The sequence below is a fragment of the Apis laboriosa genome, unplaced genomic scaffold (genome assembly GCF_014066325.1).
Source record: "Apis laboriosa isolate Shangri-la unplaced genomic scaffold, ASM1406632v1 scaffold5213_cov150, whole genome shotgun sequence".
NCBI classification, from domain to species: Eukaryota; Metazoa; Arthropoda; class Insecta; order Hymenoptera; family Apidae; genus Apis; species Apis laboriosa.
In genome coordinates, this window is record NW_025223582.1 from 416,651 (window position 1) to 442,983 (window position 26,333).

Sequence of the window (26,333 nt, forward strand, 5' to 3'; positions counted from 1 at the left end):
TTTTCATCGATTCGTTATTTGATCGTAGAAATAGTCGATTTTAAATGTAACTTCGAATATTTTTCTTCTTTTCTTTCGATTTATTCTTTTCATCGATTGCTTGTATTGCGTGATTCTCTTTGTTATAATTGGAATGAAAAAGGTCGAAAAAAATTATCTTGCCCGCTACCTTGTACTTAACATTTGAGGTTAAGTGTTAACCTTTGCAATCGAGAAATGTATCCCAGACATTCTATCTTATTATATTTTATCTTATTATAATTTCGAAAATTAATTTCTATATACTTTCTCCATTTTATCATATGACGCACATTCGTTCTTAATTCAGCTAAGTAAAGAAATTTAATTGCTTTTCCTTTGAATTAAAGAAATGGAGAATCTGAATTCGATAAAGCTAACTTAACCTATACCGTGTTTCTTCCACGGAGAAATAAAGATAGAAAGTCGACTTACGGTATATAACCCTTGTAAATTTATGATTCTAGTACAATAATATATATCAAACAACGTATTTATCCTACTTACACGTGCATTTAACACCAATTATAACGACAGAGAATATATACATCACCAAGGATAAGCATACTTTTATCGTGTCTAAACGAACTAATTCTTTCGATCGGCGAATCGTTTATCGCGTCCAAAAGCGAAAGAAAGAAACGATTCGATGGATGGGAGATGACTTGGTACGGAAGTTAGTGCGCGATAACGAAGGGGAAACGAGATCAAGGATAAGAGCAAAAGAGTTGGCGTTCGGATGCTCGGTTGGAGAGGCGGCGACAACCCGCTTCTTTCCCATTTGCTTTCGAAACTTTCGCTCATTGTTAAACGGCTTCACGCTCGAATTCTCTACGTGGACATCCCGTTTCGATCTCGATTCGACCGACTGTGTGCGACAACAATCGTGTGTGGAAAAAAGAGTTATGGCTTTTAGAGGGGATCGTTTCCACTGCGATTTGCATTCGAATGGTGCGGGTACCGTTATCGCAATTGAACGAGTTTGTGAACGATTAGTGGACGATGAAATTAAGGAAGAAAATGTGATGAAATTCGATCATCGTTGGAATTGGAAGACGTGAAGGTGGAATCGTGATGAATTTGATTCGAAGTGAGAAATTCGAAGCTCGGTTCTACAGAAATTGTGCGATTGTGCGGATTTGATCGAAGTGTATATGGAATGACACGATAAAAAAAAATTGGCAACGCGTTTTATAAAAGCGTTGTAGCAGCAGGATTGTTGTTGCATTGCGGAAATGAAACATCGGTGACATCGATCAGTGTTATGCAAATTTTAGCAGTAATATTCCAGCTTCCGTGTTCTGCTCATTTAAATTCACAGTTCTTTTTTCTCTCTCTCTAAAAAAAGAAAAATCAAAAGGCATCGCGCAAGAGTTATTGTTTCGATGCAATTCGAGGCAAATACATTCAGAATCGATCTTTTCGAGGAAATCAGAATTATATATTTTTTGTAATAGAAATATCCTGGAATATTTGAATTTTGACAATTATGAAGTTACTTCTTTGTTCGATCATCGAATGCGCGTAAGACAGTTGGAAATACGCTATTCGCATTCCAACTTTCTACGTACAATACAAATCATCGCTCTCGAAATCCAAATCCAAGCAAACCGAACCAGATCTCGTTCGCCTCGCTCTCGAGGAGATACGGCTATATCGCTGTTGAAAATGGCAAATTTTCACGTTTCATCGCGTATTTTATTAAAAAAAAAAAGAAAAAGAAAGAAAAATAAAAGAGAAGAATTTACGAGGAGAGACGGGAGAGCCGGTAGAGCGACGCAAGTCGGCAAGACCCACGTCACGTCGCGTCCATTGAGGTGGGGTGCAGCCGTTCGTCGTCGGTTTCACGGCGAACATCGAAGCGAGTTGCGGCGAGCGAACCGAGCCAGTCAACCTGAAACCGCGAACAACCGCGACATCGCGTTGCTCCGCGCGCGCACTCGATGGCGCCAGCCCTCCTCCTTTTGAACTCCTCCTGTAAACATTGCGATTTCGCCGCGGCCACCGATGGATACACGCGATTCACGGCGCGCAAATTGGGTCTCGTCGGTTGATCTCGCGGCGGTGATCGTTGGTTAACAGTGATAACACGCGGAGTGTGGATTTTTCGACGCTTTCGAAATCGAGGCCGCGTTAATAATAACAAAAATTGGAAAGAATTATTCGCATCGATCTTTCGAATCAAAACATCGACCTTGGGAGGAAAAGAAGTGCGCGGCTCGAGGCTTCGTGAAGGAAATCGCGTCGTGACCGAAATCTCGGCTAAAATCCGAGAAGAGGAAGAAGGGGAGGGGAGGGAAGAGGAAGAAGAGGTGAACCGCGGCCCGAAGAGATCGGATGGAAAGCGAGGCGAGCTTCGATCGATCGTTTCGAAGGAAGGGAAGAAGAACCGGTCGGTGGGAATCGAGGATGCGGCGAAAGCTCGATTCCAAGTTCAAAGGATAGGTGGTATCGTGTCGAGCGTGTTTTGCTTTCGCGTTGCTTATCCGTGGAAAGTCAAACGTATCGAGGGAAAAGCGAGGAGAGAGGGAGAGAAGGGAAGGACACACGGATACTTGTTGCACGCCGCGGACTTTCACATCTGTTCTTTCCTCTCTCGATTACAAAAATTACGATTCCGTCGACTCTCGGATACGGAGAGAGAAGGGGAGAATGAATCGATCGTTGATTTCGATCGATCGATCGTTGTTGATGAAAATTGTAAACACGCGTAAAATGTGGTGAAGGAGGGGAGGGGAAAAGATGGTGGTACGTGGTGGAACTATAGCCAGCGGGCTACAACGCGACTGTTCAATTGTCTTTATATAATCGGGAGAACGGATGGAATTTTGTTGTTGTTGGACGTGAAAGAAAGAAAGCAAATGGGTGGATCTATGAGGGGAGAAGGCGGTTGGAATTTTTTCAGTGAAATCGTCGAAGTTTTTTCTCTTTTTTTTTTTTTTTTTTTTTTTTGCAAATCGTCTCTCCCGTCCGATTATCGAGAAAGTGATTTCGCGGAGGTTTGTGAGTTATGGGATAGATAGATGGATACGAAAATTGAAACATGAGTAACGAGCGAGTATATAAGTAAACAGGTGAAATATAAGATAGCTGACAGAAGAAAGTGTTACTTAAAATAAACGTTAATTGAATGGCGTGAGTTTTTTTCTTTTTTTTTTTTTTTTCTTAAAAAAAAAACTTGAGCCAAAGCTAGAAAATACTTTGCTTTCACCAAAATATATCTATCGTGAGAAACTTTAAGTAGCTCTTCATCCTCTAATCTCGAATCTCTCTTGACAATAAACGTTCAATAAACCGATTATCAATATATACTTCGAGCATTTTTTGAAAAAAGCATAAAAAAAAAACAAAGAAAGAAAGAAGAAAGAAGAATCCTTTTTCACATATCGAGGAAAATTTACAAATTCGCAAATCATTGATATATAATTCCCGAAATTTCAAAGACAAAATCCCAAAGAATTTAATTGCAACGGAGCTTCGAAATAAAACGAGGGGGATACGAGCGAGAGAAATGAATTATTCCGGAGAAGCTATGACGGAAAATTAAGAGAGGAAGAAAGAAAGAAAGCGCGGGATAAAACGAGACACGAAACGAAGAAACCGGGAGAAACAAGAATAGGATAAGAATGGAGGATAAATAAGAGAAATACAGGAGGAGGGAAGAAACGTGGAAGAAATCGATTATACAGTGATCAATGGCGGAAAATTGGGCGGCGGATACGTTTATTGGTTGTGGCGGCCATAATAACTACGCGATAATAACGCGCATTATATTCACGGCTCGTGCGTCATAAGGCTTCGGACTGTCGGCACGGCGGTGACATCGATTCAGCAGACTGTCCAACGCGGTTAAAATCTAATTATTCGAGCGGCCCATTATGTGATGCGCCTCGAAACGAAAACGCGAATTCACTTGCGCGGAGGAAGCCGACTCCGTGGAACGCCGCTTCTTCCATCTCTTTTCTTTCGTTTACCATCGATCGTTCGCGGTGCGGTGTGTTAGTGATCAGTGTCACTTGGTGATGCATGTCAAAATTGGCTTTGGAATCGTGTCACTTGGAAACATCAACCAGGTATATTCTCGCGTCGCGTGTGTGCGAATATGTGTAACGAAATATCCGACGACTTTTTTCTTCGCCACTTTTTCAACGAGTTTATCTTACGAATTTATATTATTTTTAATTCGTTGCGACTCTTCGGTCCTTTCTTCGCGGGGAATTTTGAGAAACGAAAAATTTCACATTTCTAACTTTTTATTTCGCGTGTCTAGAGAATTTCGAGTTATATAATTCGGTATTTAGAGTTTCGATGAAGTTTCATACGTTTATTTGCCTGTCTAGTGTTACTATTTATCATGGCCTTGGTAGTTGTCTCGACGAATCGAATTCATTTTGCTGGTTCGACGACTTACTAAACAAGACAGCGTTCGAATAAACATAATTAGAAATTCAAATGATAAATCGTATTGATTATAAATATATATATATCCAAATCCTACGCAAATACGATTCTTATGGATATAATCTTACCGTATTTCATTCGAATATATTGATTAAATTTTTTTATTACCATTCGCTTCTAAAATTAACAAATATCGAGTAAAATAAGTTCAAGCTTTGATAGATTGATCGATTTTTTTCCTCTTCCGCTTATCTCTTTTCTACTCTTGCGTCTCGTTTCGTACGAGCATTACACACACACACACATATACACACCGTTATCGACACCGCTTTTTTTCTCCTTTATTGCGCAAAATGTCAGTTTGACATTTTGCTCGGTCATCAAAGACGCGCAATTATTATTTAATTGCGTCACGACACAATGGATGAAATAAAATATTTCTTCGCGTTTCTTTTCCCTCTTTAATACACTTTCCACGTGTTGAAAATGCATACACTTTATACGCGAGTCACGCGGAGACTTATGGAAAAAAGAAAAAAAAAATCACGCTTTCTAATTATTAACTTTTAACGCGAAGTTATAAAAATGCGGGATCGATGGAAAAATGGAGGCCCGTTACGTTACGAGAATCTCGTTCCAATAATCGTGTCACGTATAAAATTTATTTATTTTTCTTGGATGAGGAGATAGCAGGGAATGTAGGAACGTGGTTTTCCACGGTGGTCCCGAATTATAACCGACGTTTACGAGGGAATTAGTCGCGCGAAACGCGGCGTGAAACATAGAAACGAGAGGACAAAGAGTCGGACTCGTTCTTCTTAGTTCCGTGCGTTTCACGCTTCATCATTCCCTCGTTCCTCGTTCCTGTTTTTCGAACCGTTGTGACCATAAGATTAGAAAGTGGGCGGCCATTTTTTTCTTTTCTTTTTCTCTCTCTTTCTCTCTCGATCTTAATCGTCGCTCGAACGAATAGTTCCTTGTTTTTCGTCGACTCTTTTGAATTGAAAATAAATCATTTTCGACGAGAATCGGTTGATTTATAGGTTTTATATATATATATCGTATGAAACGAGAAGAATTTTATAGTCTCTCGAATTTTAACATCAAACGTGGCTCGATCTAGCGAAGACACATCCAAGTTATAATCCGTTTTATATATTTCATTGACCTATTTCTTTCGCAATATCGATCGCTAAATTGCCTCGTAAATTAAATTACAAAACACGTTTTCCATGGATAACGTAATTCCTTCATTCAACGCTGTACAGAATCGAAAAGTTCTATTTATTCCACATACAATTCTCGCGTAATTTCTCGCCAGGCCTCGAATTCCTTCTTCACGAAATTCTAAGATTCATCGGTTCTCAAACTTCGATGTTGCAAACTCCATTGCAAATCCTATATGACTCTATTCCACACGAATTTAAATTCTCACTTATTGATAGAATTCCATAGTTTTCGCGGTTCGAAATTTTAATCGATCACAATTCACGCATCTTCGTCAATTTCATCTTTTTCATTTCAAAGCTACAAAGAATGTAATAGCTCCTCGAATTTTCGACGACTCGCATCGCTATCGCACGAAAATACACGTACGAATACCTTTTTCCAATACCGTCGCGGACAACAGGATAGAGAAGAACAACTACGAGAAGGAAGCGTTATCGATAACAGAATGCGATAACTGTGTTAACAGGCGGTCTATACACGCATCGAACACGTGGCGTGGAAACGAAGCGAGTATACGGATAGCATTGCTGGTAATATACCGTTAGGCGGGGACTCGGTGTACAGTACCGTTCACAAAATAGGTGTCGATGCGTCCAAATTCGTGTCAGAACGAATGCCTTTTCGAACGATGATATTCGCCCGGCTAGACTTAACCAATGGATCGACGGCTCAGTGAAAGTCGACGGACGGCCGATCCTCCTCCTAATCGTCACTTCTGTCGATACCATTCTCGATTTCCGCTCGATCGAGCTGCGAATCGAGAGGAATTAATAGGCCATAATATATAATCGAATATTTGATCGGTGGAAAAATGCGAGTTATTTAAATCAATGTATATTTTTCTCGCTACGACGAAAGAAGTTTTTCTATCGTTCGTTGATTACGAAAAGATTCCTGTAGATGAGGATTGTAAAGAGGAAGGATTTTACTTTGGTAAATTTATCACGAAGGAAGGATTAAAATACGATCGAAATAGCTTTATAGCTTATTGAATAAAAATATTGATTTAGATAAGCGGCTAGCTTTGGAAAATGACCGTGTAATAATACATCGTGTGGGAATAAAAATATGTGAAACGGTCGAAGAAAAATTCATCGTTTCGAGTATTCAGAGATTATTCAATGTGAATTGATAATTTAGTATCTCTTAACTTCGAATTATCGAAACCTATCTATCTTTGTTATTTTTTTTTTCTTCATCCATATATATATATATATATATATATATTGCTTGTAATAAATTGCGACTTGAATACGGTCTCAAGATATCTCTTTATTCGAGAATTTTAGAATTCTGAATCGTTTATCTTATATAACTTTAAATTAAAATTTGCAAAGCTGAGATTTACGATCTTTACGATTTTGAATTTGAATCGAAAATCGAGGATTAAACGTCGAATTTCGAATTGGATATAATAGAATAATGTTGACTTGGGTAACGCGTTGATAACAAGTTTTGGAAATTCGAGGGATCGAGGAACAGGAAAATTTCGATAAATTCGCGGATAAAGCGTGAAGAAAATATAATAATAACAATAATCGTGCATGGTTCGTGAAGAAAACGGTAGAACAGCTAAGGAGTTGCGCATACGATTATTCAGCGAGCATCGATGACGCGATCTCTTCGTTTTTCCTTGAGAACAGCCTCGGACACGATACAACAATCGAGCCCGTTGCTTTCGTTTTAAACGTTGCTCGCGTCTCTGATTCTTTATCTCCTGTTTCTTAGCTTTTTGCTGTTTTTCATTTTTTTTTTCTTTATGAGAATTTAACAATCGAAATCTAACTTTTAAAAAGAATGATTTCTTAAGGAAATATGTATAATAATTCACGAATAAAAGGAGACGAAAGAAAAATAGCAAAACTTTATTGCAAATAAATAAAATTAAAATAATTTAATATAATAAGATTAAAATAATTTAATCAGATAATAAATACAACGAACCGTGGCAAAAAAAAAATTCCTTTAGAAGCATAAAATCCGCGAGGGAAAATTATATCGGTTAAAGAGATTAACCGCAAGGTAAATAAGGAGGTAATAGGATTTTAAAGCGTAGAGTCGTTTCAGAAGTTGAGTTGCAGAAATGCTTAGAGACAAATGAGTCGATGACTCACTTGTAGACTTTCGCAAACTATAGTTGTGTGGAAAACCGGTGGAAAAAGAACGCAACATGAAAACGGGAGGGGGGGAGGGAAGAGAAGGAGATAATACTGGCTTATTAATTCGTATAAATAGAAAATCTCCTCGTTCAATTTGTCACGATTCCTTGAAATTCTGTATATAATCCATACGATCCAATTATCTGAACCAAAACTCGATACAAATTACAAGATACAAAATAAAAATATAAAAATAAAAATCTAAATTTAGAAACGAGGAATGAATTTCCAAGAATTACGAATTTATCATGGCCGAGGATCCAAGTGTTATTTTAACCCGTTCAGTTTATCTTGATTCAGCTGAACACGGCGAAAAGTGATCCTTGCGTTTCCATATTTGTCGAATCGCGAATATCTCTTCGTCAGAAATTAGAGAGGCAATTAGATAATTCCTTTTCAAGCGTTTTATCCTGTATCGCTTTTACCTTTGCTTCCGATGGACGTTTGTTGTTGGACAATGATAAAAGCGTTAAGAAAAAGCCGTTTCACCGTTTTTCCCTTCCCTCCATCGAGATACATTTCTATGGATCTGGCACATCGAACCGGAACCGAATACTGAAAATCGAAGTTGTACAAACTTGCTAAACTAAAAGAACGAGCTCTTAGTTCTTTTATATATACACGAAGTTGGAGCATTCTGTTATTCTGGATGATGATTAAAATATTTTAATATTCAAAGGCTGTAGGAAATTGGGTTGTTGAATTACCAATTTAATTAGAAGTTAATTTATCTCTTGCTGTTAGAATCGATAGTTCGAAAAGTTGTTTAAAATCGTCAAGTTTTGCCTTTAAAAGAATTACTTCAATTACGTAGCTTCTCTCTAAAGAATAATAATTTTCCTTTTTATATCGTATACCGACTAGAATAATTAAAAATATATGTCGGATTTTTATCTCTTTTTGATCTATCGAGTAATTTCTCTTCATAAATTTGCACGATAAATCAATGGGTCGCGAAAAGTGTCGTGAAATTTAAAATACGAACTCTCCACGATGATGAAACGATTTGTAACCGAAATTCTCTCTGTCTTTCTCTCTCTCTGCGCCGGATCGTATTACCATGACTCGTTAAGTTAGTTGCACACGCTGAGGCTAACGCCCGTATTCTGTAAAGAGCGTTCTGGTGGGTGATGTCGCTACTGGTTACGATCGAACCGATGGTTAAAACGGGCAAAAACCCTGGATAATATACAGGGGCTTTCTTGGCTCGCGTGCTGCGATCTTATTAGCCTACATCGAAACAACGAGCGGCTTCGACTTCTTATTAGAGTGTGACGTATCGTCTAAGTGAACTTGAACGGTGACGATTTCATCATGGCGAAACGCGTTCTCGATTCTTCGATCGGATTTGGATTCGTAATTTTAATGGTGAATTGATAGAGTTTCGTGGAAACACGATTCAAAAGATTTATTTATTTATTTTTTTTGATTATATCTTTCATTTCTCAAATTTAATTTCAAATTTTGGGATATGTAATTGGATCGTCATATATCCGTACGAATGTTTAATAACAAAATAATCATATTTCGACATTTTTTAAAACTATTCAACAGTGATGAAACGTTTTAATATTTGAACAAGTTGTGCTCGTAAATATAACAAAATTTATCTATAATTCTAAATCACGGAACTGTGAAGTAACTCTGGTATTGACTAAAAGCTAACCTCTAAATTTCTTGTATCTGTATTATTGTATCTTGTATGCCAGAGACTTGTTATTACGTGTAAATAATCGAACTATAAAAGTTATCGTTAAATCGATATATAATAGAATTTTCAATGTGCAACATAGGTAGGGAATTTTATGGAAAACGATGTTACCGTGTCACACAGATCAAAGGACCCAAATTACGCGACGAAATGCTTGTTAGCGGTTACGAGATTACATTGCGTTAATATATTACCAATACTAATGAGGAAATAGCAATTCCAATGAAATTATTGCGGATTCCATTATACATAGTACACGAAATACTATCTGCGAATTCGTGTTCACGACCGCGACGTTGAGAAGGTTAATCGGGATGACCGTCGAAATATCTCGATGAGAACCGTCGCTACACTCCACAACGATCGAAAGTATCACGAGAGTACACGTTATTAAATACTTAGAACACTCAATCTCAGTCTTCTCTCGAGGCTATCGTTTTTTTACGATAGTTTTAAAAGACTATACGGATAATCAATTTAGCGAGTCGTATCCTTTTGATTGGAAATTGTAGGCTGATGTAACAGTACAGATTTTTCCATGAATATGAGAATTTAATTTTTTATAAATTTCGAATCGCATTTCAAATAAGAAATTTAATTCATTATGGGTATATATATAATTATGATTTGGAATGTATTATCGTAAAATATTTGATGGATTGAGATTCGAGGATATATTTATGTTTTAAAGTAAATCTAATAACGTGAATTAACCTCCAAGATTAATGAAATATTTGAACATAAAACAAATGATTGTAATAGTTGATTCAAACTTTTTATTAAATCCCCTATTTATTCATAGAATAAACAAATAAATCATTCCATATTTCAATAAACTTATAAAAATATAACCATATATTTAAATATCCGAAAAATTTCTCAATTTTATCCCTAGATTCCAGAAATCCCCTACAATTCTCAGTTTTCCGCGTATCAACTGTACAAATTAAAAACTCATCGTGTTTTCTCATCCCGCAAATTCGTTTCGAGATGAAACGGCACACTTTGCATGTCCTAATTCCATTTCGAAACAACACTATCGAACCTTTCCTTCGAAATGGGTTAACCTTTCTCGAACAGGCGACAATATCTCTCTCTCTCTCTCTCTCTCTCTCTCTCTCTCTCTCTCTCTCTCTCTCTCGGAGATGTCTAAGCGTGCGGAGATAACCGAGGCTTTCTCCCCGTTGCCTGACTTTTACTTTTGCCACGAGCGTCGAAGATCCACGCGTGAATTTGCATCGAGCACGAGCGTGACCCGCGCACAATGTTTCTATAACATAGTTAACTAAATTGGGAGAACTGGGTTGTACGAACTCGGTTGGGAAGAAAGTCTGCTGATGGCTGGTGGCATCGTCACGAAAATGGAAATAAGGAAAAATTTCAAGGATCGAGATAAACTTTTTGTGTATAATAATGATGAGATTAAAAAAGGAGAGCAATTCTTAATTTTTTCTCGTGAGATATATTTTAAAATAAATTACTGGAAGATACGAATTCAATGGAAGTACCTGAGATGACGAATGACGTAAAAAAAGGAATTGTGCTTGTGAGACGCTACTACTACTAAATGACAAAGTAAATTATTTTCCATTATATTCATGGCCATTTCGTTAAAAATTATTCATTGGCTTTTACGCTATGTATGTTTTACGTGTATATATATATATAGTAATTGTAAAACGAAATTTGCATAAATTTCGCAATAACCAACTCTAAATAAGAATTTTTTTTTTTTAATATCAAAAGTATATCCAATATATATATATATATATATATATACACACACCTTATAGCGTTTCGATGAATTAAGCTCGTTGAATAAGCTCTTGGAAAAAATGACAGCGAGATATCCTACGAAAGCAGGACTGCAACCAGGAAGGAAAATAAAATCAAATCGCTACTTTATTCGATAAGGGATCTCTGGTTGCGCGAAACACCTGGTGCGAAATTGCATCGTCGTTGACGAAACTCGTGAAATCCGTGGCGAAATGTTCGATCTTCGATAACGAAAAGCGTGCTCGAAGATTTTTCCATCCTTTTCTTTTCTTCGTACTCCTTTCGATCGCGAAATATCGCGGCCGAATTTAATACGCGCGAAAGCAAGGCGCCGACTTACTGGAACTCGACAATTTTTCTAGCCACGCTTCAGTTGCGAGCGGCCAGGCGACACGATCACGACCGGCAGCGCCTCTCGCTTCGTTTCCGCACACTTCGCCTGTGTTGTGGTGGAAATTCACTAGGACGTCTCCTATGATTTCGATTTATCTTTTACGAAACGAGGCCAACGAGGCGAGGAATAAATGAGGATCTTCGAAGGATCTTTGCTCCGTGAAGGTCGAGATTCGAGGCCGATCCAAGGTTTTCTCGAATTTGTTATTTATTGAGTAGGCGTGTACGGAATTGAAATAGGAATATTGTGTATTTTGAGCAATTGATTTCCGCTGATTCATTTCTTAGAATTTAAATATCGAATGCTGTTCGTATAAATTAATTTCCGATTAAAAAGAATCAAAATTTTTCGTATAAATTTTAACATAACCTCAATAATCTAAATGTTCTTTTTATTTTTTTTTAAAAATCGGAAGAACTTTTCCTCGATTAAAGACACCACTAAAATAAGAGAAAAGAGATGAACGAGATATACGAGCTCATTGGATAAGATGGTAAATGGGGGGATATAATCCCAAGAGCGTGTTATTTTTCCACGGTCAAGCCCCATTTGTTTCCTTTACCTAAGTGGATCAAATCCAGTGAAATTTATTTTGGCCGTGGTGAGTCGAATCTCCTCGTCCCTGCACAGATGGCCACTCGACAAACGCTCTCCCTCGACATTTTCATTAGATTATTAAATTAACCTTTATCTTTATCTTTCAAAATTTATCCATTTACTTTAATTAATTTCTCTGTTGGAACAGGTTCACCTATATATATATATATATATATAAAATCGCGGAATTTTTCGAATTAATAAATTCTCTCGAATAATATCTTTGCCATCCATTCCCTCCGCCTTAAATCGGCCTCCTCCTCCTCCGGTATTCTGGAACGGTGATGCTCGAGGCTGCACATTGTGTATACACGCATCGAGGAGTCATCGGTGGGAGGAGGCGCGCCGCGCTCCACCTTTCATTTGACTTTGACAGTTCCATTATGGTATCGAAGCTAACGGCAAACAGTACCGTAGTTGACGCTAGTGTGAATCAACGCGCGTGCCGATATGCCGAGGTATTTTCATCGTTCCTCGTCCCTCGCCGTGTCGGGGATCGATCCTGATAAGCGTTATCGAATAAGTGTATCGTTCCTCGAGGATCTCGAAAATATCTTCTCAAACCGTGTCGAGGATAAGATGCGGCTCGTTCTAACCTTTCTTTCTTCTTCTTAATTGTGAGAATTAAAATTTTATCGTTTCATCGTTGATTATTGTTATTCGGTATAGAGATGGAATCGAACTTCTTTCTTTTTTTTTTTTTTTTCTTTTTCTAAGAAAAGTTTTGTAAGTGAAATTTTTAGTAATAATATCATTTGTTGATTTTAGTGAATTCGTCGTGTGATTATTAATTTCAAATCGTCAGTTTTGTATTGATTTCGTTATTGGAACGAAGAGATTGAAAAGGGAGGACGTTATTCCTTATAGATTTCGAAATTGTTGATCATTTTTTTACTTGTATTAACTTTTTCTGACTCAAATAGAGGAATCGCAAAAGAAAAAAATGAATGTAAGTAAAAAAGTTTTCACAAATTTCACCACTGAAATTCCAAGCTGCACGTTTCTAACCTCAAAGAGAGCGGCAAGATACTTTTCAAAGCAGATCTCTCCAAGCAAACGAAAAAAAAAAATATATAATATTCCCATTTTCACGACCCGAATCATCGTGCTTTTGTTTAAAAAAAAGAAAAAAATATAATATCTGATTATTTTCAACAATAAATCACTCGATAAATCAACTACGAGTCATTAATTAATCTAATGGCGGCTTAATGGCATACTAATCCATCGAACCGGACGACCGACAATTTTGTTTTATCATTCTCATTGATAAACTGAAAACGAAATAGGGGAAAAAAAAAAAAGAAAAAATGAAACTCTTCGCCCATAAAAGACGATAGAGTTTCTTTGTATTTTCAACCAACTTGGTGTTTCCAACTTCGAGGTCGATTAATTCCTTCGCGACCGGAAAACGAGAACGCGCCATGATATTCAACGCGCCTTTTACGGATTCGAGAGAGGCTCTCGCGAACCGTTAAAGGGTTTAATCAGTTGTTTCTAAAAAGGATCCTCTAAATTTAAACTGTTAACACAATTCCTTTTCTTAGCTATTGGTAATCGTTTGCGCGTTCTATTAATTCCTTCACCTTTCTAGGAAAATTTTTTAAGAAAACTTCTTTTTTTTTTTTTCTATCAATTGTTAACGACGAAGAAATATTTTTTCTTTCTTAATTCGTTGTTTAATCGTTCAATAAGCGCATAACGTGTAAAGGTTAAGAAAAGATGTTAACAAAAGATTTGCAAATCTTGTTATTACATTTATAGAATTGAATTTTATATTTTAACTTGTTTAATTATTTCTTTTTTTAGATTTTATAATTTCGATAATAATATTAATATAAAATATTAATATAAAATAATAATAATATAAAATTCGATAATAATGAATCTATTTTCTCTTTATGCAAATCCCTTTCGTGTTCTCGATTTATCTGGCGCAATATTTTGTAGAAGATATTTATTCTATCTTTTTTATTTTCGCTTCAATGGCGTAACGTGTTACGTTGTTTTTAAACATTATTTCATTGTTATTATTTATCTTTAACGAGTTTTAATTAAATTTGCAAGTCTTCTTCCCCGTTCAAAGAAATTTTTACCATGCTCGAAGAGTTAACAAAAAAGAGTAGAATTAATTCCTAAACAGAAACGAGCGTATCTTCTTCTTGTATAGTTCTTATGAATTTTAATTTTGTAATCATTAATGCGTTTCGTTCTCCTCGAAGAATTTGTAGTCTGCTTTCCAGAGAAAGGAATAAATATTATATATATATGCATATATATATATATATATATATATATATATATATTTATTTCATTAAAAAAAAAAAAGATTTCGTAAAATCGAATGATTTTTATTCTTCCTTTTTTTTTTTTCTTTCTTTTAATAAGCAACATATTGATATTTGAGACAATAAATTTTTTGAAAGTATCGTGCTTCATCTTGAAAATGTCAGCTATTTTCGTTAATGGAGTTTCCATGGGGACGCATTACCGAATGCTTGGCAAATTTAGATAATATTTAAATGAGAGATAATAGGATTAAAGACGCTTCGTTTACGCTTCCCTTCCTCGTTTTAAAATTAAAATAATGAAAAAGTGAAAAAACGTGGAATGGGTGGATAAGGAGCATCCCGTTAAAAGTAATTAAAAAAACATCAAATCGAGTTAATCAATCAATTTTTTTTTCTTTTTTTTTTTTTGCCATCCATTATTCATCACACGAATCGAATATTTTATATTATTTTATACCAATCGCAAAACGTGTCGAAACAAACAAAATCGAAAGAAACGAATCTTGAATCTTGAATCTTGAACTTAAAATATATTTATAAATTATAAATTATTATACTTAATGCACGATATTTTAACTTAAATCAAAATATTGCGATTATATAATTCAATTCTCGAGGATCAAAAATAGAATGAAAAACAAGGAAGTTAATTTTAAATTATATCGAGAGAATCTCTAAAAGGGATGATCTCCTTTGGACCACTCTTTTGTACCACGAAATTAACAAAATCTTTATTCACTCAATATCTTATTATCAGCTTCCTCGAGATTAAAACTCTCGTTGTTCTTTCTCTCCTTAAAGTTACGCAATATTTTTAATTAAAATTAATTTCAGAAAAACAATTATATTGAATATTAAAATCGAATTGAAATTAGTCACCAAGTTTTCAAGAGGCTCTTTTTATTCGATGCCACCACTTCGTGGCATCGTTGACACGATTATATAAAAAAGAAAAAAATCATTCGCATACAATTAGTTTATGCTCGTGTAACTAGAACGTGTCAGTGGATACCGTTTGTTCCTCTTTAACTGGATCGAGGCCTCACGTACGAAAAATGCGTTGGAATAGCAATGAGCCACCGATGGTGATCACCGTGTTTTAACGCGGTAAAAAAAAATTCCTGCGTGTTTCGATACTTATAAATTCGTTAAAACAAACATCGTTTCTCTCTCTCTTTTTTTTTTTTTTTATTATACTGATCTATCAATTGAGTCAATTAATCTTTGATGTAAAACATAGATAGAAGATTTTATTTTACGATTGAGATTGCAATTTCATTCAGTATTTTTTCTTATGAAAAAAAAAAAAAAAATATATTAAACAGATATTCACAAAATCAAATTTCTCCTTTTTTTTTTTTTTTAATTTTCCCTTATATTTATATTATGCGAATATAATACAGAGATTAATAACAATAGAGTGATTAAATAAAATAGAAAAAGCTAATTATGGCGTCGACGTAAATGACGATGAGAAGGTACAATAAGATCGTAATTATCGAATACAATTAAGTATCATAAGCTGTATCATTAATTATAACCGGAGACGAGATGTTTCAGTGTGCATCGGCCATGTTTAAACGGGTTCGCGGGAGATTACAAAAACGATTTAATTCGAGCGTCGCCAACAAAACGCGATTAATTACAGGGAATAAAGCAGTGACGGAAAATCGTTTTCGTATAAATTAATAATCCAATGGAAATCGGGCACAATGGGAGAATAATAGAAGAATAATGGAAGAATAATGGAAGAAAATAAAAGTTTGATTATTATCGGAATAGATGCGACAAATTTCGCCATGGAAAGAGGTTAGGTTATGATTTCAATCTAGTCTTTTTTTTACTTTTATTATATATTTGGACATTTTTATTACATATTTAATATATATTTTAGATTCTTCGATTATAAATGTGAAATTTTTAATTTTTTTAATTTATAAATATCAAGAATCGTATTAATTTTTCTATCATCTAACCATTTTTCGAAAGTTTGGCCTTTTTCACGGAAGATTACGAAAATCGATTGCGAAATGAAAAACTAATTTCATTCCTATTATCCGGTCCACGCTCATGTATATTAATCATTATTGTCGTTAGAAAGTCGCGATCGGTGGTGGTTAATTAATCGGGAAAAAAAGCATCAGTGAAAACGATATTTTTCATTCATATTAAGCAGTTTCATTCTTGGAAACAACAAATAATAGAAAAGAAGAAGGAAGAAAGATATAAATTCGAATACAATACGAGAGTTAATTATTAAGTAATTGTAAAAAAATATTATATCTATTAAGGAGATGAACTTTCTTCGAGCGAGTTGCGAGCGAATGATTTATAATGCGACTGATAAATATTCTTCTTAGCATCGACACGATGCTAAATTTAGTCGATATTACAGTTTCATTGAAATGGTAAAGTATGATAATCGTGTTTTTCATTGGATTAAAAAATGTTAATTAATACTGTCGATTTTGACGATAAAAAAAGTTATTCTGCTGTTCTTTCAGATCGAGTGTTTCTATAATTAACGTGCAGTAGGTGAACTGAAAAAAAATGGAAATTATATTTTTAAAATTATAAAGAAAATTAGATAATTATCTAAATAATATTAAATATTTTCTAAATTATTAAATTATAATTATATAACTCTGTTTTAAAGTTTAAAGTTTTTAAAAAACTTCTAAATTTTATATTTAGTTATATAGTTCTGAAGTGCTTTTCGATTTATTCCACGTTAAATAATTCCTAAGCATTCGATTAATCAAATCAATTACTAAGTATCTGCAAACCAACTACTAAGTACCACGATTAAAATTTCAAGCAACCTCTTCGATATCCAAGTTAAACTTCTGACTTCCCTAGTTTCCACTAGAAATCTTGCCAACTTTAATCACAATTTATCGCTCGAACTTTTATCCTCTTTTCTGAAGTAAGAAATTTAAAAAAATAATTTTTCGTGAAAAATATTTTTTGAAAAATATTTATTTTAAAATCGTCAGATATTTCGTTCTTTGTACTCTTTCCATTCTTTTTTTTTTTCTTTTTGAAAGAAAAATATCAAAAATGTACAATTTTTCTTACCTTTCTACAAACTTCAGGTCTATTGGATACCGAAATGTATCTCGAATAATTAAGACGTTTTCGATATTTACGAGACAAACCAAAGAATATTGTGATAATCGGTAATTAGAGACGGTGGTATATATAAAATAACAAAAGAGATAAAAATATGAAAGTGAGCGAGGGAGTGATAAACACAGCGAGACCACATTCTGTGATAAAAGTGATTGGTGGTGATCAGTGAAAGTAATCATGTTCATGATGATCGAGCCAAGAAGCGACAGGGTGGTCAACACCCAAACGAAACATCACTGTTACCAAGTAATCAGAACCACTAAGGTGCACCAGAGCTCTAAGAGTTCCAGGATTGTCACCGTTCAGGAGAAGGTGATCAGATCAAGGCTGCAGATGGGCTATTCAACGCCTACCAATTTCATCAACCGGTACTTATGCTATATATCTTCATATATCTTTATAATACATCGATAATGATCATCGTCATTATTATTATTATTATCATTTTTTTCATTAACATGAAATCAACCTTTCCATTATTATTATTATTATTATTATTATTATTATTATTATTTAATCTTTGAATATTTGGAACGATATTTTTATCTTTAATTTACAGGATTCCGAGAATAAAAAATTCCCTATTGTTTGAAACTTACAAATTACCAGATACCGTCACTCTCTAGAACCCTCTAGAAAAGTAACTAAAAATTAACCGCAACGAGATCTAAGTGTAATTTATTGAAAGAAATTAAAGGAAAGGGACGTAGAGTACGTCGGTAAGATTGAACAATTGAACAATCGTATAAATATAATTTATGATTCGTAATTCGCAGCGTGTCCTAATTCATGGTTCACTTCCGGGCGATGGCTCGTTTCGAGCTCGCGCTACACAGGCTCGAGTTACGCAAACAGTTTCCGGCTATTTTATGGAAATTTTTGCACCCAAAGAACCCCTCTAGACCAGGCTCTGCTGTGACTTATTCGCGTTAATTATATGCATAAAAGGGAACAGAATATCTGTCGAGTGTGGATCGCGTTCCCACGAGATATTTTACACGCGTAAATCTTCTCTCGAAATATACACGATGAAATAATTCGAGTGCAATTTTATCTTCTTCTGCGAGATAACCCTATCGGGTACAAGAGGGAAAGATCTTTGTCGAATAGATATTAAATTGTACTCGAGTGATAAATATCGACATACAATTTTTCATTTACTTTTAATTTTGATTCTCAAAATATTTCCACCACCAATTAATTTCGTTAAATAAATCTCTTCGTTTTTCCCCCGATACTTTAAATTTTCAATTTAATAATCGATCTTCAGAGTTCGATTCTATATTTCTTTGTTAAAAAATTATAATTCTCTATAACAAGAGAATTCCCCTAGATTAGTCTGTTTTGTCCTAGGAATTTCCATCCTTCAAATTTTTAATAACCTCTCTTCCTCTCTTTCTAATTTCCAAACTGTTTACCAACTTAAACATTCCTTACATCGCTTGATTACCTCCTCCTAATTAAATATTCATTCAACTTGTGTTAACCTCAAATTTACCGTACGATTTTATCTCGAGTAGATTATTATAAAAATTATACCATATCTCTAAATGAACAAAGAAAGAAAGAAAGAAAGAAAGAAAGAAAGAAACCAGTTGCGTTATCGACACAAGACACGAAAAGGGGGATGGTTGATTTTCATCACACGGAAGAAGCCACGCACGATGTGTCCCGAATTCATTAAAGAAATTATCAAGGCGTGCTCCATTACCACAACTCCGCTTCTTCGCGTCTCGGCTAATTATCATTGAACAATTAACAACCGTTGATTGCCATTAACGGTTGCTAGCGCGTGTTCGCAGATTCAAACGATCCCTCAGTTGCGTGAAATAATTTCCTTTAGTAGTAGCACGCGAGCACTATCAGCATTGCTGCTGTTCCCGCTCTCTCGAGCAAAACTAGGGGGAAAAAAACGAGAAAATGCTTTTGAAGCAATTTCATCGTTAACAAAACAATTCGTTAATTAATATTACGATTTTCGATCCTTTTTTTTCTTTTTTATTTAAATTTACAGAATTTTCTATTCCAATCTGATCTCAAAAATTATAGAATTATAAATTTTCGCAGATGATCGAACATACAAAAGTTCCACTCGTATATTTTTAAATTATTATATTTCCTTTCATTTTCTATAAAAATTTATGTTCTCTTTTGTTTTACCTCTCGTATATATTAACTTTGTAAAACTAGGAGGAATATTTTAATTTAAAAAGATATTTTTTCAGGCAAAATCACTTTGACAAATTTTTATAAAAACTTTTATAAACAAATACTTGGACCGAAAAATATACGTACGTAATCATATACGTTATAATCGATCCTTCTTCCTAGTTATATAATTAGAATGCATATGATTATCGATTGCGCAATGCCCGGTGTCTATAAATATAAAATATCCAAAGTTGGCAGAGAACCGTGAAACAACCGTTTGAAAAGCGAACCTGTTAACGAAATAGCTTCTTTAGCACGAAATGATTCGTGAAAAGGCGCAATGGTTTACTTTTTGAACAGCTTGTTTCCCGATTTAAAACAACCGTTGCCTCTTTAAAAGAAAAAAAAAAAGAACGTTCACAAAAGATTCTCCCTTTTCTTTCTTCTTGTTTTTTTTTCTCGAAATCTACGCTAGATTTCAAGCGGAGAAACGCACAGAGAGAAAGGGAGGAGAATTCTCGTGAGCACCGAGCGAGTGCCTCGCACACGAATCCAGTTTTGCACGCGACGCCGTTTAATTACGTGACGTTAATTTCCCGTATACACGTAACGTGAATCGCGCGATTTCACGAGAGATTGCGCCTCCTCGTCCATTTTTCTATCTTTGTCTTCAATGAACCCCAGTTTTCCGAATCTCTTTCGGCCGGGGGAAAAATCTCTTTCGAGATTTATTAAATCGAGTGTAGAAAAAAATTTTGTACAATTTCATGATGAAACAAAAGGATCGGATATTAGGAAATTGAATTCCTTGCTTTAAGTTTTTAAGATTTGTCAATCGTGAATAAATGAGTGTAGAAAAGTCTTTGAATTGATAATAATGTTAATTTATAATATTCCTTTGCTTGATAATCGATGACAATTTTTCAATATTGAAATAAATAATAACTATGAAAGTTTCGTGTAAAGAATAAATTAATTCCGTGAAAGCGATTTCACAGAAAACAGAAAATTGCTCCGTTTGCTAACAGAGCAGGATATATAAGATAAAAAAGAAGAAAAAGTTGTAAAATAAAAAACTAGAAGTGGAGAAATTGAAATCAAAGCGTTACGATCTTCCACGCACAGTTCTAAATTGAACCAATCGAGATCTGCTCTATTCCACGCAAGTGAAGTTCAGAGAAGGAAGGAAGGAAGGAAGGAAAGAAGAGAGTGAAGAAGAAGAAGGAGAGAAAAAAAAGGATAAGGAAACACAGTAGAGGTTTCTATGGCGCGTGTCCAAGTGGCAGCTGATGCACTCCACCTGAAGCCTACGCGTCTGAGGGTTTTGTCTTCCTATGAACGCACGAGTGGCTATGCGCTAGAACATCTCTCTTCAATTCCCCCTCTCTCTCTTTTCTCGTCTGCCGCGATAAAGTAGACGCCGTCCAACGTCAAACGCCGCTCTAAGACAATAGAGAAGTCGCTTCTAAGAATTTATCGAGGGCGCAAACTGCGAGAGCAGGCTCGATGAAAGGGCGTTTGTTTTCCACGACGAGTCGGTTGAGAGAGACTCGTATTCACTTTCCGCTTCGAGGCTATTATTTTCACTCCTGTGAATGCAACATTTTCCATCGCGTCGCGATGCTATTTCGATTTGCTTTTCAAAGGAGATATATATATATATACATATTTTTTTAAAAGAAAATGAAATGGATTGAATTAATTTCCTGGTTACCTAGTGAGAATCAAGCTGTTATCGATTGTCGGTAAAAAATTCTTTTTAAACTTGTTTCCTTAGTTGGATCCTTAATATTGTGGAAAAATTAAGGATCACTTTGTTTGGAGAATTTATATTTTATTTTTTTCCAAAGCTGTTATTATTCAAAAACCTAACCTGATTTCTCCAATCTCGTTCTAGAATGTATCGAAATCAATTAAAACAACACTTAGATTAGATATGAAGAATTCAATTAATTCATAATTGATATTATTAGCTCACTACTTCTGCTCAAGATTCAACATTCTAGGGAACAGAAATCTCACTATCGTAATTCTCAAACATTATGCGCGATCTCCAGCACGGTAAAGCAGATATTGCGTTTATTGCACTTTCACGTGCACAAATATATATATATGTACACGGAACAAACAAGTTTCTCGTAGAAACGATGGCATTAGAGGGCGGTCTTTCGTTTTTTCGTTGGAATATATTGAGAGGCAGGGTGGAATTTTTTTTTAAAGCCTCCCAAGAATCGAAACATCTGCTTGTCGGCTGTTGCACGAAGCTCGTGCCGGTGGATGTACGCGTGCTATTGCCTCGCTTGCACGCGTGTGCGTGCGCACACAACAAACGGAACTCAACACCTGGCTCCGTGTTTTTTAATCAAAGTGGCTCCGCCAGTATCCTCTCTCTCTCTCTCTCTCGATCCCTCAAACGCTCTTGTTCTTCCTCTTCGATGGAGCACTTTGTAAAAAAATACAAAGCGTTTACCTGACTCGTTGCTCGTCCTTTTTTTTTTTTTTTTTTTTGCGATTTTTAAGCAACTTGAATTTTAATCCACGAAGATATGCGCCGAATAATCGTTTCGGTTGTTTCCAATTGTCTAGGAACAATTTTGAAATATCCCTATATCCCTATATCGGGTCGATTATTAATTTATGAAATCCATAAGTTGGAAGGATTGAGAAGAATAAAATAAAATTGTAGTTGCGTTCCACGGTTTTTACATAATTTATTTTTTTATTTTATCGTTGTGATTTGTCATGATTGATTCATGAGAAAGTAAAAGTTATTAAAAACGTTATCGATTCGATATTGTATATTAAGTGTAATTTCCAATTGCTCGAGATGATGATATTAATAATATCAGATACGAACGATTTCTTGTCGATGTACAATTCAATGATACACGTGATCGTGAGTGTGTGCACACGCTTTAATTTCTCGTTTAGCTTTTCCCGCAATTACCTTTCATTTAAGACGATCGCAAGAAAAACTTTGATGGAAAAGAATGATGCGCAAAGTGACATGCTCTTTCTATTCGCCAAGAAAATTACTTCTTACTCTTAAAATTTCTACAAGAATGTTGTACATATAACGAATCATTAAATTTTAATCTGGGAAATTCGGAAAGACAAAAAATCTTGCTTTCCCATTTTTTTTCAAATCAAAATAAATTCTTTAAAAAATCCTGACATATTAAAATATTATAAGAATACTGGCTTCCAAATGAAAAAGAAAGAAACGTAGGTCATCTAATTCGCATGACTCATCGACCCTGGCAAAATCCAATCAACGAGGGAACTTTTCAGACTTCTCAGTGTGCAAGCCATAAACTTCCATACGTTACGTAAGTCGTTTAATTGAATGCATATTGCATAAGGATATGGAAGTGTCACGGCCATCATCATCATCATCATCATCATCATCATCGTTCGATATCTTTCATCGCGTACCTGCTGACACACATGTGAAAATCGATACACGTTTTCAAGGACTGCTCGAAAAGGTAGCATCCCTTTATCCTTCTCCACTTCTGGCGAAATAACGAAGCTCGCCAGGGTACACAAGCCATTTATCCTCGAGTGTCTCTTAACCCATTTCGGGTTCGAATTAATTTTTTTCTTTTCTTCTCGATATTGCATACGTATTTCATTATTCGTTTGTTCTAGAATAAAATATAATAGATACAGAAGTTGTGGACTTTGTTCTCGTTTAAAAAATTCGATAAAAATAAAAAAAAGAATTAGAATCGTGTTCGTTAATTTTTCACGAAATATCTCCATTTTATTCTATATTTTTCCTGTGACAACCTGCTATTTTTATCGCAAACTGTTCAATATTTTATCGTATGCGCACGTAAATTTAAAATATAAATTAAATATAAATTTTAAATTATAATCATTTTAAAATTTATTTAAGACAGTTTTGGTGGATTAACAAATCTGGGAGAAAGAAAATAAAATAAGGGAATCTACATAAGAGAAGTTGTCTCCTTTCTTCCTCCCCTTCAAAAAAAAAGGAAAACGAATTTCGTGGAAAATTTCATAGAGAATACACCGTTGAAGAGATTGTCGAATGAGAGGTGGGAAAATTGGACGGAAGAATAGAAAGTTGCACGCAACTGGGTTGACCGATGCGCACACGTGCTCTCTCGTATCACTCGTTCCCCGACTGTCACTGATTTCCGATCCTCGAGGACGAAGAATGCCCGTGGCTGCCAGCTGCTCGCGATCCTCGATCACCTTAGCCCACCCTACTAGGATCTCTCAAACTGTCACGACCCTTCCTCCAGTTCGCATCGAACCTTCCAACCGTTCCTTCCATCCTTCTTATCCAGCTTGAACCATCCGCGATTCTCGAAATCATCGAGATTACCCTTTCCTCCGAATAGAGATTACTTACTTTTAAAATTAAGTTATAATCGATCATTATAAATTCTGGAATAATCCTAAAATCTTTTCCTTCTAAAATTAAGTTATAATCGATTATTACAAATTCTGGAATAATTCTAAAATCTTATATCTTTCGATATTAAAACACTTAGAAATTCTCAAAGTTTTCAATCTTCACCAAGAGTTTTTCAATTTCCACGAATCTTAAAAATTACATTTTCACGAAGAAGAAAAATTCCCAAAAATTACAATCTCTTGATTGTTATCCAAAAATCGTAAAACTAAATTCTTTGAACTTTCCCTATCCCGAGGAAGAAATTTTTTCTTCTTACGAGAGTGAAGTGAAGAATATTAATCTGAGAAAAATGTGGTGTTCGATTTGAACCGATCGATCGAATTAAAATCGAAATCGAATAATCGAGTGAGCGTGTGATCGAGAGGGAAGGAATCGACATGGTGGTCTGCGTGGCAGGATTTCTCACGGGGTAGGTTGTTATCCAACAATTGTACGGGGGTGAATTTCGACGTATGATTCATCGCGTGTGATTCACGAAGCGCGAAACAGTCCCTCGAATGGTAATTGCCTGCAGCTGGTGGAACAGAAGTGGCGTTTTTCCTCGCGACCATTCACCGCGATGTTTCGTTGTAGTTATAGTTGGCAGGCTTATTTCTGGTAAATTTCTTTTCAGAATTATAACTAGTTTCGAGTGGATTTCAATTCTACTCTCGTCGAATCGTCGGAAAATTTAGATATAGAAGACGAGTAGAATAAAAAAATTTTCGTTGTTAATTCGTTTCGTCCAGAAAAGAAAAGAAAAGAAAAGAAAAAAAAAAAAATTCGTGATAAGTGAAATCGATCCGTAGGGATTGATTCTTTTTCTTATTAAAATATTCGTCATTAATTATCGCGTCAAATTTACCTCGTAAATGTTAGAAAACGCGTTTCAATAGAAACCGACGATTTATCTCGCCCGGCAAGCGAGATCTCCGGATATCACGTTTGCCAATCACGTGGCGGGCGGATATTCAATAAACCAATGACGGTGCTCGTGTACGGACGTGTGCACGATCAAGAGCAAGATGAGTCCGCGAGACTAATCTGCAAGTCTTCGACGATAACCTCGTTTACACGATTTATTACAGTATATATTGCGTACATATGTGCTATCGAATGCATGGCAATATTCGAAATGAAAAATTCCACTCGAAATTATTCTGTACACGATTTTAAAATATCGATCGAATTAATTCTATTGTACAATTTATTATAAAATTCCTATATATAAATAGAAAATCCTGAAAGAAATTTACAATCTTGCTTCACGCTTTTTCGAAAAATCTCGAACTAAATCCCAAATCCTCTAATCATTCTCCTGAATGAACAGTGTATCCAACTTATCTAATTTTCATTAAAATTAACGTTATATAGTTGGTTGAAAGATCTATCTATTTAAAATTCAAGGGATCGTAATATATCCATCGATCTTGACAGCCTCTCGTAACAATGAATCGTTAAATGTACGACTAACCATTCCATTTTTTTTTTTTTTTATTACAGTTTCCCGCAAAAGATGGAAAGGCCGTCGCAGCACACGGCAAACGTGAGCCAAATGCACGGAAGTGGTATGCACGGCGTGTATTCGTCCAGCAGTCAAACATCCCTGACCACATCTTATATCACGGGCCAGTCGTACGTTCAAAGCCAGAACTACGCCCACGGTCCATACAATTCAACGTCTAACGTGAGGGTGTACACTCACGCGGGATATAATCAGCCGCAAAGCTACGGCACCATGGTGCAGGGGTATGGCGGTCAGCCACAAGCTACAGGGTATCAACAGAATCATCTTAAAAAAGGACCTGTACGTAACGGAGACGTGCTGAAGAGATGCAGGCTACAGAATGCGTAAGATCAACATCTGATTTCATCGTTCCTTTCATTTTTCTTTTTTTTTTCTTTTTTTTTTACTTACCGATCGAAAAATCAATCGACGACAAATTTGATGGCTCTCCCGTTCCTCTTTTGACGAATTTGAAAATTTGTTTCATATTTGAAAAATTTTGGAATTTTTTTTTTTAAATTTGAAAGAACGAGAAGA

The 26,333-nt window shown here is 35.3% G+C and overlaps 1 protein-coding gene across 12 annotated transcripts in view; it reads left to right on the plus strand.

Moving 5' to 3' along the window:
• Nucleotides 1–26,333, plus strand: part of LOC122717495 (IQ motif and SEC7 domain-containing protein 2) — a 77,368-nt gene that overhangs the window by 44,359 nt on the left and 6,676 nt on the right. For 4 of the 12 annotated variants that reach the window (XM_043941619.1, XM_043941610.1, XM_043941622.1 and 1 more), the window contains exon 2: nt 25,793–26,140. In XM_043941619.1, the coding sequence (XP_043797554.1) occupies nt 25,793–26,140 (348 nt within the window). Of the gene's footprint in view, nt 1–1,546; nt 4,092–10,800; nt 11,095–16,530; nt 16,986–17,672; nt 18,078–23,122; nt 23,190–25,792; nt 26,141–26,333 lie in introns of those variants that run through there. The other 8 variants (XM_043941611.1, XM_043941613.1, XM_043941612.1 and 5 more) reach the window with 8 other exon arrangements.